This window comes from Trachymyrmex cornetzi, unplaced genomic scaffold, assembly GCF_001594075.2.
Source record: "Trachymyrmex cornetzi isolate Tcor2-1 unplaced genomic scaffold, Tcor1.1 scaffold23, whole genome shotgun sequence".
Taxonomy (NCBI): Eukaryota; Metazoa; Arthropoda; class Insecta; order Hymenoptera; family Formicidae; genus Trachymyrmex; species Trachymyrmex cornetzi.
In genome coordinates this window covers 4731543-4745299 of record NW_017296956.1, presented here as the reverse complement: position 1 = coordinate 4745299, position 13757 = coordinate 4731543, and the positions used below count along the sequence as shown (strand labels likewise).

General features: G+C 36.1%; 3 protein-coding genes across 4 annotated transcripts in view; 2 read left to right on the top strand and 1 right to left on the bottom strand.

The window, feature by feature from the left end:
• The first annotated feature begins 1509 nt into the window (after positions 1-1509).
• Positions 1510-3387, top strand: LOC108760688 (CWF19-like protein 1). Its single transcript, XM_018506771.1, has 4 exons — positions 1510-1570; positions 1631-2242; positions 2331-2976; positions 3069-3387. The coding sequence occupies exons 1-4, from the start codon at positions 1557-1559 to the stop codon at positions 3366-3368; spliced, it is 1572 nt and encodes a 523-aa protein (XP_018362273.1). The 5' UTR covers positions 1510-1556; the 3' UTR covers positions 3369-3387.
• A 197-nt stretch (positions 3388-3584) lies between these two features.
• LOC108760805 (probable methylthioribulose-1-phosphate dehydratase) lies at positions 3585-5957 on the bottom strand. 2 transcript variants are annotated; one of them, XM_018506995.1, is made up of 6 exons: positions 5732-5957; positions 4832-4968; positions 4488-4582; positions 4147-4415; positions 3859-4060; positions 3585-3768 (listed from the first exon to the last, which is right to left on the bottom strand). In XM_018506995.1, exons 2-6 carry the CDS (start codon positions 4862-4864, stop codon positions 3648-3650), a joined length of 720 nt encoding a protein of 239 aa, XP_018362497.1. In that variant the 5' UTR covers positions 4865-4968; positions 5732-5957; the 3' UTR covers positions 3585-3647. The 2 variants fall into 2 exon arrangements, with proteins under 2 accessions (XP_018362497.1, XP_018362498.1); XM_018506996.1 differs by having other exon boundaries at positions 4832-4936; positions 5732-5956.
• A 4380-nt stretch (positions 5958-10337) lies between these two features.
• LOC108760639 (probable ATP-dependent RNA helicase DHX35) overlaps positions 10338-13757 on the top strand; it is a 10465-nt gene continuing 7045 nt past the window's right edge. Inside the window, exons 1-2 of the mRNA XM_018506696.1 lie at positions 10338-10932; positions 11030-12558. Coding sequence (XP_018362198.1) covers positions 11533-12558 — 1026 coding nt within the window. The 5' untranslated portion in view covers positions 10338-10932; positions 11030-11532. The remainder of the gene's footprint in view (positions 10933-11029; positions 12559-13757) is intronic.

Below are 13757 nucleotides of genomic sequence, written 5' to 3'. Positions count from 1 at the left end.
TCTACCAATAGGAGAGCGCAAAACGCCATTAATCCAACCCAGGTTGGTGCAAACCCGGTCGGGCCGAAAACGCTATGACTTAATCCGGTTGCGCCTCTCTGATAAATCTTATCAGAGACTCTTATGGTTACTGCACACTGGACGCGATGAGCGATGAGCGATGAGCGACGAGCGATATCCAATGAGAGGTTTGCTTTGCGTCGTCACGTGAGAAAAAGCAGAGTTTTTATTGGATATCGCTCGTCGCTCATCGCTCATCGCGTCCAGTGTGCAGTAGCCATAACTCACAGTTAAGTTAGCGCTCGCTGCTATTGATGTATTCTCCTAGATCTAAAAGAATACACCAATAAGCAATAACAGTGAACACTCACTCGATTGTTAAGTTTGCTGAAGCCCATGACACATACAAGAATGTAAGGCCGTAGCACGCAAGCAGTAAGTGAATTGGCCATTCACAATAGAGACTGTAAGGCCAGTAGCGAATCCAATGTTACGATTTCCTTACTGATTACGCCTTACGGCCTTACGTTTTTCTATGTGCTCCCGGCTTGAACGCAGCCAACGTTACTTCGATTTTAAGCAAGGCTTAAAACTCTCTCTGTCTCAGTCTCTCTTTCGCTTTAAAACGAGATGGAGAGAATTTTAAATCTTGCTTAAAATTCTCTCCATCTCTATGAAAAGGAAAAAGCAGTGATGCGTTGTCCGTGGGAATATTCTTTCACAGGAGCGTTCGTGCTCATGCGTAAACTGCCGTTACAGATTCGTATTAGCTGCTTTCACATCGTATCGATGATATGTATGCGCACGAACATTCCTGTGAGGGAATATTCGGGGTGACCCCGATTGATCACGGCTCGATTGGACACCACCAATCACAGCGACCGGTGCTTAGGAGCTTTGTAGTCTCAAGCGCTGTGAGTGGCCGTGTCCAACTGGGTGCCACCCTACGCTGCTTTGAATGTGGGTTGAAGTCGAAGTCACTCGAAGTGGGGGTAAAAAGCCAACTTTTCTCATTTCTGTCATGTTCAAATTAATTTTAGTAAAAGTGTTTTATTAAAATTAATTTGTGAACATGAAAAATTATTTTTTACAATCTATTATGTATAGGGGATCTCATTTTCCTAGATTGTCCAAAAATCCCTATAGGGATCCTGGAGTTTTATAGCTTTGTGAGTTCAAAGCAGTGCTAAGAGCTCCAAGTTAATTTCTAAAGCCTTGTGTCCATGATGCTAGAAATCGGTCCGAGATCTCGAATGAAGAAAGAATTGACCAATCGCAATGGTCTTGTGTTCAAGTTGTTCAAATGTGATTTGTTAATTTTTTCTCTGTCCGAGATCTCGAACCAATTTCTAGCATCGTGGGCATCGGGCTTAATAAGAAGAGATATACATTATATCAGTTGAGACCTCTACAGTCTGCTTCCCGAGGAGGTTATTCATAGGCTCAACTAGATGCGTTATTTTCGCATGGTACTGTGTCTCTTATATTTGAGATGGAAAACCAATCAAGGGGAAACAGAAGAAGAAGAACCATAACGAAAATATCTGAGGATATCAATGCTCCCTGATCTGTGTGTATGTGTATGTTTAACATTTTTTAACATAAAAATTATTTAGAATTTTATTATCAGAATGAGTGACAAGCAGAAAGTTCTCATTTGCGGAGATGTGGAAGGACACTTCAAGTTTTTGTTCTCCAAAGTAAACGCTATCAACAAGAAAAACGGTCCATTCGATTTTCTGTTATGCGTCGGCAATTTCTTCGGTGCGGACAATTCTGAATTGGAGTCATACAAATCCTGCGAGAAAATCATTTCAGTACCGACGTACATTATCGGTCCTAACCGAGAGTCTGACATTAAGGACTATCCCGAGGACGGATACGAAATATGTCAGAATCTCACTTATCTCGGAAAGCGTGGTCTGTACATCGCCAGTTCGGGCCTCAAAATAGCATATCTCAGTGGAACCGAGAAGGTCCCATCTGAAAACAAAACTGTTCACTTCAATGAACACGATGTTGTATCCATCAGGAATAGTTGCTTGAAGGGTCAACCGAGTTTTCGTGGCGTTGACATCTTGTTAACATCTCCATGGCCAGAAGGTGTAACCAATCTTGACACTAACAAACCAGAATGCAAGTATCAAGGTTCCAAATTAATCGCATGGCTCGTTACTCATATTAAACCTAGATATCATGTGTCGGCCTTAGAACGGATTTATTACGAACGGCCGCCATATCGGTAAGTTTATTATTCAAGGAAATTTCTGAAAATAAATACAGAATAAATGCACAATTATAATTTGAAGATGATTTTTTTTTCATTACAGAAATCAAAGTCAGGATGATGGAAATATGGAAATAGCTACTAGGTTCATAGCTCTTGCACCAGTACTAAATGATGAGAAGCAGAAATGGTTGTACGCATTGAATTTAACTCCCGTTGATAGAACTAGACTATCAGATCTGATTATGAAAACAACAGACGAAACGTCGAGTCCGTATCCCAAATCTATGCTGTCCGACGATCCAACTTTGCAAAAGCAGATCCAATTTTTCTATGACATGGACTCGATAGATAATGCAAAGAGATCGCGGCATCAGAACTGCGGCCTCAATAAGAAACCAAAGCTGGTAATTGACCAATCGAAGTGCTGGTTTTGTTTATCCAGTCCAGCAGTCTCCAAGCATTTGGTAATCTCTGTTGGCACAGAGATATATTTGGCACTGGCAAAGGGTGGTCTAGTGGAGGATCATCTCTTAATTCTACCAATAACGCATCATCAGAGTCTGTCTATTCTACCGAAAAACGTAAAAGAGGAGATGGATCTCTATAAGAAAGCCGTGAGCAAGTACTACGAGAGTACCGACAGAGTACCTGTATTCTTTGAAAGAAACTTTAAAACTTCCCACTGTCAATTGCAAGCGGTACCTGTTCATAAAAACCAAGCACCCGCATTGAAGGAAATGTTCGAAGTACTTTTCCTTATTTTTTTCCACATTAAAGAATGTCGAACATATCTTTTATCTAATTTAGTTCAAATGCATATGAATTTCTATGCTTTCAGGAACTGGCCGAATGTAACAATTTCAAGATATCGGAGTTACCACCACATACAGATTTGCAGCAAGTCGCTAAACCTGGTATTCTATATTTTTATGTAGAATTACCGGATGGAAGAATCTTATATTATAGGATCAAGAAAGATTTTCCATTACAATTCGGCAGAGAAGTATTAGCGTCCGACAGGATATTAGACATAAACGATAGATCTGACTGGAAAGATTGTCATACGAGCCAAGAGGAAGAGACTGAACTAGCAAAGAAAATTAGAAAACAATTTACGCCATTCGACGTAGATACTTGAGAAAATATTTATATTATTTTTGTCTTACAAGTACAATATATGTGTATGTACAATAGTGTACATAGTGTATATTATATCCTCATATGTGAAATATGTCGTTAAAATTAATAATTTTAATCACAATAAATCAAGTTTCTATCATTTTTTTTTTATTTTAATTTTTATATACATTTAATGATTAAAAAATGTACATAACTAGAGATACATAATATTGTTGCATCATAGAATTATAATTAACAGAAATATTAATTTTGTAATAAAGTTCTGTGTATATCATAACTATTTGCTTGTACTATTTGCTTGATACTTTAATTCATAATCATTTGGAGTTATTGATGGATCTAATCTACATTGTTTCATTTGAACTGCAATATCAAGTAAATAATCGTAACATTCTGTCCTGTATAAAGAACAAGAAATACATTTTAACGAAAAAGTTGATAAATTTCGTTGCATCGCTGCGTGTGATACTAATACTGAAATAGCTTACATAGTTTTTGCCTGTTGCCAAGAATCGCCCCACACATAAATCCCATGCCTGCGTACCAATACCGCACAAGTTTCAGGGTAACGAACAATAATTTTATCTAAATCGTCTCTTAAATCTTTCTCAAAGGGAGTGTTTTCTATGATCGGTATTACCAACTCCTCGTCGTAACGATACGCTCTACCCTCTTTTTGATTCCATATGCCTATATAAGCCGAACAGTTTTATATTGTCATTAATTTCAAATTAACTGTAAATAAATTTGAAAAGACGATTCAAATGAATATATACCTTTTATCATTTCGAGATGGGTGAGTCCGACTTCTTTCCCAGGCCACAATAGTGTCGCCATCACAGCAAACTTGGAGTGTGTGTGAATCACAGCACCTGCATGCCTTCTTATATACGCACACATAAATAGTGGAGTGCATTGCGACTTGTTCAGTTTCTTCTCTGCTGGAGGCAATTCCAAATCTGTACCATTGATATCTTGCACAAACATATCATTGGGTACCATACGTTCCTTTTGTACACCAGAAGGAGCTATATAGATCTTGTCTCTGTAGGATAGAAATTTTATAGTAAATGTCTCCATTTAATAGTTTTGTACATAATATTATTATACAATTAACTCGTGTTTTATGGAGATACCGCCACCAGTACCAGTCACCCATCCGAGATGATAAAACTGCCGGCACAGTTCTGGAATAAGATTTCTTGGATGTTCCTGCGTAAAAGTAATATATTTGATATTATTAGTAGACTATATATTCACTAAATTAACTGCGTATAAATTTTGAAATTAAAATTTTATAAGACTTAATTGTATCTATTAACGCTGCATACGTAAGTGAATACTGAATAGTGTAAAAACGTTGGAATATAGATCGCTATGAAAGAAATATAATTAAATATCTTAAGAAAAATATATAATGTAATATTTCAAATATTATTATTTATGTGTTATAACTCATACTTTATCGTAGTTGGCATCGTAAGCTTCTAACATCTCTCAGTTGAAAATGACTAGAAATTGCCGGAAACAACCAGTGGAGTAATGGATGGTAATGGAGCAGTGGGCCTGAGTGACAAAAGATCAGAACAGTGCACTATCTATTAAAATAAAATTTATTATCAAACGTGTCACACCACACAGACTGTGGTCACACATGTTACCAGTGCTGCCAGATGGTTGAAAAAATGGGCGGTACACCAAAAAAGCAGTAGATTTGAAACTTAAAGCGGTAGTCTTTTTTTCAAGAAATTTCGTAAAACAATTCAGTAGTAAATAAAGTAAAAATTATAATAAAAAGAATTAATATACTCATACTTTTTCCTTTAATCTTTATTTAAAAATTTCTCATTGATGAGTACTACAAATTATTTAATATTTTATAAAAAGTAACAGAAAAAATATTCTAATCAGTATAAAATTGTTTTCCAGGAAACACAAAAAAAAATAACACAACATTAATGTTACACTTTTCCATTCAACAATGCAACTGCAATGTAATTTACGTAATATGCCTTATGCATAGCAGTAACATTATTGAGTGGAAAATTATAACGTTTTGTTTTTTTTTTTTAATCTTCAGTCTCACTAATTTGACTAGTCTCAGAATCAGTTAACATTTCATAGTCTTTATTTTTCTTATACATATTGTTAGAATACAGTTTAAATAGCTCTTCTGATATAGACAAGGTATAGCAACTTTTACCGTTTAAGTATTCTTTTGTACGTTATGAGTCCAGAAAGAGTAGTAGATGAAATCGAATTTCTTACATCGGTTTTTATTAGATTAATTTGAGAAAATAATCTTTCAACGTTAGCGGAGGAGTGAGGGAGAGAAAATAATTGCGTAGCAAATGTACTGACTTTTCCAAACATTGGCGTATTATCATTTTTTCTTTCAGTACTGAAATTCCCAAAACTCTTCACCATTGTCGCTGAAATTTTGGATCAAATTCTTTTGTCAATCAAAGATACTAATCTTTGAGTAAAATGAGCAGTAACATAGGATATTATACAAGCAAAATAAAAAAAAAGACGGTAGATAACCTGCCTGAAACAGTAAGCAGTATAGGTTAGTGAGCCAAAACGGTAAATCTACCACTAAAACGGTAGGGCTGGCAGCACTGCATGTCACACTGGTCAGTGGTCACACATAAAGGCTGCGTTCGGATTCCCACCTAGGTGCTCCTCGGGTGTCATGTCATCCTTGTTTAACGTTCGGTAAACACAAGGATGATATGACTTGGGGAGCACCCAGGTGGGAATCCAAACGCAGCCAAAATAACCTGGAGATCGATTCTGTATCTTGAAATGAGGTGAAAATTACAAAAGTGAGCGAATTTACCAGAATACTGATAATTTCATTGGTCAACACCTAGTAAATTTGCTCACTTTTGTAATTTTTATCTTGTTTGAAGATACAGAATCGACCCCCTGCTGTAGGCGATATGTATGTATGTATATATATATAGGGTGATTAAGAAAAGAGACATCTACCGTACTGCCATAAAACTTGCTATAGTTGTTTGTATCATGATATGCCATGGTTGGTGTACATTACTCATTAGACGCTGTTAGCAGTTGTTAGACGCCTCTTATGGTATTGATATAGAATTGTATTTATTTTGACTTTACTTATATTGCCTGTATTTTTCTATTTAACTAGTATACACATATGTAAATATAAGTCTTCTTCTGTCAAAGTTGTTTTAAACTCCAAAGATGTTTCGGCTGCTTTTCTCCAAGCCGGGTAAGGTTATGTCATTCAGTCGTGTATTTATATATTGCAATTTTATTAGATCAAGTTGCCTTCAACGTTTATATTGTGGATTATCGAGATATACCAATAAGTAGCAGTTATTTAACTGCCATTTTGAGCGAAAAGTAGCTTGCAATTTCACAATTCGTCTACTATTCAATCTAACCAAATAATTTAATTTAACATAAAAAAATACATAAAAGTTTTATTTGTAAAATAAAAATTGTGAGATGTCAATTACTAATCAAGTTTATTTGTATCTCACTTTATTAATCAGGAGATAGCACATGGCAGGAGGATAGACCTGATATTGATGCCCATTCATCGACACAATTTGTTTACAATGCACATCATTCGCTCGCGCTCGACATGCAACGTCAACGATTGCCTATATTCAAAAACAAAGATCACATTATTTACTTGTTGGAGAAATACCAGACCTTGGTTTTAGTCGGTGAAACAGGCTGTGGTAAAAGTACACAAGTCCCTCAGGTAAAGCTCAATCAAATATTTAATGTGTTTAGTCCTGTTCTTTATCGCTATACTGAATTGCACTAAAACTTTCTTTCTTTTTTTCACTTTTACCAAACTTTACACACACACACACACACAATTTAAAGTATAACGAGTGTACACTGGTTTAGCTGATAAAGAACAGACCTTTAATTAAGATAATTAATAGCTGTGAAATTCAATTGAATGCACTCAATGAACACTGGTGCACATTAAAGCCATCGTACATAAATTAATATGAAAATTATACATCTTGTTTATTGTGTGCCAAATAGAGGTACACTGAATGTAATAAATATGAGCGGGTAAGTACATAATTTGATAAGGCACCAGCAGTACTACTGTTACATCTATCAGTAAGTAAAAGCAAACAAAAGAATGATTGTCATGGAACAATACATAGAATAATCAGAAAGCAAAAACAATAACATACATTAAGAAAAAGAAATGATAGTAATAATCACGGGCGCGACTGCGGCATAACGTATGGATTTTGGCACCTTACTACGTATTCCAGGCAGGGATCCGCGGGGACAATATGATCGAGGCACATGTAGCAAATGATAAAAAGAGAAAAGTGTAAAATATATAACAAGATAAGTAACGAAATAAATATCAAATTGGGAGTAAAATACAGTTAAATCGAGGCGTGCTTCAGAAAGATAATGAATGCACGTAATGTTGTGAGAATTAAAAATAATAAAGAATATATATATATATATATATATGTGTGTGTGTGTATATAAATAAAAAGAGTTATAATTAACAAAAGATATATTGCTCTCGGATGCCAAACTGCAGAGCAAGATATAGAAAGGTTGCAATATCAGAGATACAGTACCCGAAATACCAAAACGTGTTAACATTTCATAGACGATAGAAACCGAGCGACGGCATTGCGAAAAGAAAACAAGAATGAGGAAAATCGGATGATGTATCATGTAAGGTAGCATATTGAAGCATTTGACAACATAGAAGAAAGCGACTTTAAACTTAGCAGAACGATGTACAGGAAAAAAAGAAATTATAATATCGGGTGTTAGGAGTTGTAAGAATTTCGAGTTAAGATACAAGAGATTATGGAGATACGAAGGAATGTTAAAATGAAGAAGACTATACACAAAACAACACAAATAAAGGATGAAGCATTGAGAGATTTTTAGCCAACCGGATTTTAATAAAAAGAAGAGATGTGATCATACATATGGACATTATAAGAAAAACAAAGATAGGAATTTTGGATACTCTGAATTGGATTTAGCACTTGTTGGTTTAACACTGGGATATAAACCACATCAGACGAGTCAAATAATGAGATAATAAGGAGCTGAGATACAAGAAGCTTTTGTGAGGTTGATAGGATGTGCAGAATTAAGGAAAACATTAAAAGGAGGAAGACGGGATAATGCAGGGAAAGAAGCATGCAGCGATGAGCAAGGAAGATATTGGGGGGTTTAAATGAAGAGGCCCACTCGGCCTCAGATAGACAGAAGAAGAAAAGAATAACGACGTCGTCAGCATATATAAACAACTTGGAGCTAAGATGAATAGAGCTCAGATCATCAGCGGTGAACACTGTGAACAGCAGAGATATGAGGTCAGATCCTTGAGGCACTCTTGATGGGACAGGATAGGTAGGAGATAAAGTAGGAAGAGAAGGACTCATTGGGAACAATTAATTAGGAAGAAAAGGACAAAAGGGGATAAACTGTAGTAACAAAGTTTGGCAAGAAGCAGTTTATGATCGACAGTATTCAGAAGCAGTATATGATCGAAAGCCTTCAAAAAATCGAGGGCCACTGTCATCGAACCGACATCAAAGCCCAGCAACACCTTATCGGACAAATGCAACAATTCAGTCGAAGTATATTGTTCATGCTCCGGAAACCAGACTGGTAATTAGGTATAATTAATACATTGATGATTTTGTGTGAAGAAAGCTTTTAATTACCTAAAACAGATTCGATCAAATAATTTGGAAAGGGCAAAGGAGGTAATAGATTTTTAAGAATTGGAAAAACTATGGCTTGTTTCCATGAGAGAGGATGAAAAGGTATTGAAATGTATATGTTCAATGTACATATAAAAATGGATTGAACATGAAATTCTCAATATATTTTATTATGCTGTGTAAAAAATAAAATCTATATTTTATAATTCGAAATATTTGCATTTTATTTTTACACAGATTAAATCAGTATTCAACGACTTTAATGTACACTTGTGCACACTAATGCGTCCAATTGAATTTGAGAAAAGTTTATAGTATTTGTGTTATAATTCACTGTGTCCACATAAATATATCTACAATTGTGACAATCAATAACTGCCAATGTCAGTACATATTTCAATAGCGAAATGAGTTGAAAGATTTAATATCTTGTTAAGAGAGATAATAGTAGATGATGATTCCTTTATTTAAATTATAAATTTTTCAGTTATATTTATGTTCAAAAAAAAATACACGAAAACGTACTTGAAAACTTCAAATGCTCGATAAGATATTTTTCATCTTAGACAGTCGGAGAGAGTCGGAGGAGGACCTGTTTTTAGCTAAACTGCACGCACGCACGCACGCACGCCTGCACACACAAATCTTTTATCTTTTTTTTTTCTCGAACATGGAGAGAAAAAGAGAGAGATGAATTATGCAAGAAGTTCATCGGAAAAGAGCAGACCTATTATCATAGTTACATGTATTATGCTGACTATAATCAAATAAAATGAATATGCTGAATATATTTAAATCCATGTAGGCAACATTAGTTACAAGTTAAGCAGTAAATATTGGAAATTATCCGACAGTAATTATTAAAGAAACAATGACACGACAACTTATATTTTATACACTAAAAGTATAATATTGTATATTGAAACACATGTAACCACACATTAACTTTGAGCGCAGAGAGAAGAAGAATAACCAGTTTTATTTTCATGAATTATTCACGCGTGGAAATAAAAATTCGTATTTTCCTCTCCGGGCTTGCATTCAATTCTAAACATGACGAACATTATTAGTACCTATATAGCATTTTTCGTTACACATGCAACCTTCACTAACGAAATTCAACACCGCGCAGATATAAATAGAAATCTGCGCAGGAGAGTATGGTCTATTAGAATTCAACTGTAAATGGCAAACGCGAAAGTGTTGGAACATTTGGCCGTAGAGATGTTCTTTGGGTAAGTCGTAGTCATAGGAAGTAAGAAAGAATGGGAGGAAAGATACTTGTTCTGTCATTCTTATCGTGTTTGTATTATCTCTGAGCGATATATTATATGCGGGGCTCCTTGCGAGCGTTGCAGTATAACCGTTGCGGTTCGTGTCAACGTCCGGCAGGCGCGCTAGCTCTCTGTCGGATTGGATTAAAGATATTCGTGAATCAAACTTGTCAAAGTTTACTCTGATGTTGACCTATTGCGGAACAGAGTGAAACCCGTGATCGGTGAAGGTAACGACGCGACAGACCACCTGTCCTCTCCGTCAGTGTGACCCGCGACTTCGTGGATCGCGCACCACGATCTCTCGTGGAAAAAGAAAAAGAAAAGAAAAGAGTATCGGAAACGGCGGGATGCACGTGCGTGTCCGGTTGTTTCTATCTGCCTCTATCTGAAATAGACTGAAAATAACAAACACTGTGTCATAATCTGATATGAGAAAAATAGTTAGATAAAGGCGAGTCGATAATGATCTATAATTGTGGCTTAAAACGCAACGTATTGTACAATATTTCAGAATACGCGCGTCAACGATGCGATAGAGCAGAATGGGACTTATTCTGCGGCAAAAGTGTGTGTTCGATGTCAAATTAATTCCAACGTAATTACAACAACATGACGTAATTGCAACGTGACGTAATTACAACGTGACATAATTTTTATTACAGCAAGGCGCTGCCAGTTATTGGTAAAACGCACAGTCAGCACAACGACAGGAGCTGTTCTCATAAAAAGCTACTAACATTGCGTGGAAAGTTCGGAACGACGATTAAAAATCAAATTGCGGACTCCGACGCATCTAGAGCAGAGAAAGGACGAAGAGGAGGACCAGACCGCGAAGAATGTCATAGGCTTAACATCGATCAACGAGTCGACACGATATAGGAAGAATAATGCTTGACAAGATTTTTGTCACACCTAAAACGCCATCCACGAGTTGAATTTGTGGTACACCGGTAACGCTAGTTAATAATCGGCTGCGACGGAGTGTGTTGACCTTTTTAATTAGATAAAAAAAAATACCTGAAACAATAATAAGCCATTAAATAAACGATTAAAAGAATAATAGCAATTGACTTAGATAAATAAACAAATAAGAGAACAATATTATAAGGGAAAAAATTAAGTAACGAGAAGCATAGGACAATTTGATCCTTTGATCTCTCGGAAAATGTACTCGTCGGCATTTATCAGTAAGACGTGTCTGGCGTTTCTATTCCTGCTGTACTTCGTCGGAATGGATTTGTTACTTTATTTCCGAGTACAGGATTACGATGTACGTCCATCCGTGAACGACACGCGAGCTTCATCGTATCGTTCGCCGATCTTGTGCGATCTAAATCCGATTTGCACGGTGACGGTGAAGGCCATGACGTTGGATCACCCTAATCACTATGTTCTGAGCCCCCTGGCATCCCTAGTGGATTATTTACTAGGCATTAGTCGTTCCTGGATATGGCTGACGCCAAACGCCATCAGCGTTTCTCATGTAGCGGTGGCTGTAATCGGCGCCCGTTACATCACACGGAGTTCCCTCTTTTACAGACGGATAGGTGTCATTCTATTCCAAGTCAGAACCTGGCTGGATGATCTGGACGGCCATGTGGCGAGGATGAGGCTCAACGTCAAGGGTGAGAGATCGGACGTCGGCTCTATCGGTTATCTCGTGGATGGCGTCTGCGACGGTCTCGGCTGCATTGCTCTCGCCGTCGCGGTGTTCTTTTTCCTGAGGCGCAACTCTAATCACCGCGCCGGTTATGAGTTACTGCCCATCCGGACGTTATCGTCATCGTCATTGTCGTCACACAATTCCGTTTCCTCCACCTCGTTCTGGAAATCACCTCTGTACAACATGCTGATGGTGGGTCTGCACTTTTCCCTGACAAGCATCGCTTGGAACCGGTATATATCCGTGTACCAGGATCTTCTAGAGACTGACATCTCTTCGACGATCAGCCGAGAGGATCTCTATGATAGACAAACTGTCGTTTTCAGAAGTTCCTCTTTCTGGGCTATCGCCCTCGCATGGAAGATCTTTAACTTCCACGCAATGATGGATTATTTTCTTCTGGCAATATTTTTGGATCGTATTTGGGAATACATTAGACTCGCGTGGTGGCAGCTACCCACAGTGTTGTTTCTGCTTATCCTTATCAGCGAACTTCACTACACGTACACTTATGTGGAAATATTGTCGGTGAACGAGAGCTTGCGATCCTCCTTATACGCATTTCCTAATGCATAAAGGTACAATTTCATGCTAACGCATGACGCTCATTTTTAGCGTCAAAACGGACCACACATAATCAAAGTTGATAAATATCGAGCGTCTATTTCGATCATGCGACCTGTTTTGACGCTAAAAACGAGCGTCAAGCGTCAGCACAGAAAAGGTTCCTTTTAAAGTCTAACTTTTTAAATATAGAATATTAACGTCTTTTTTTTTATTATAGTTTTATATTTTACGATATGGTTCTTTTATATGATGGATGCTCGCGCGGCAGAAAAGGTCATTTCTCTCAATCATCTTGGATATCTATTTTTTCTTATATATAAATCATGTGATTATTATATGATTATTATAAATATTAATGATCATACATTATTATATACATTATTTTATTAAAAATAAAAATTAAGCTGCAGATATAGAAACAAAAAATTAGGTATTTGTAATTTCACGTTATCGCAAATTATCATTCTTTTATTCACAAATTATTTATTTACGAATCATTTGATATATTAATAATCGTAAATAAAAGTAATGTGTATCTCTGGTGTTATTTATATATGATGTTACATTATATTAAATAAATACATAATAAAACATACATTTATACTTATATGTATATAAATATACACATAAAAATATAATATACGTATAATAACGTAATAAAAACATGTACAATTAAGAAAAAATTTTAATTTATATAGGTTTTTTTATATATGCGATATATGAAAAATATATCGTTACAAGTTACTTGTATTCTTAAGTTTTAAATAATAAAACTTTTAGATATATAATTTTACTTTTACAAAATAACATGAAAAATATTCTAAATAAAAGCCGAAATCTGTAAAATAACTATGCGCAACGCTCCAATCCTTTTTTTTCTTATCGCTACTACACACAAGACAACGTTATATTTACGTCAAAGTAGGTCACTTATTGTCTGCAAATAGGCATTTTTATCTAATCCATTGCCAAGTATGTTACCTAACTGCAGCACGAATATAACGAACGTATGCAAAAAGAACTGTTACGTGAACGTATGCAAAAAACATTACTAGATAACATGCGGTCAATGTCAATAGTTGCGTTTGATATAAGGTTTCGTCAAATTTTACAACGCTAGAGAGAGAGAGAGAGAGAGAGAGAGAGAGAGAGAGAGAGAG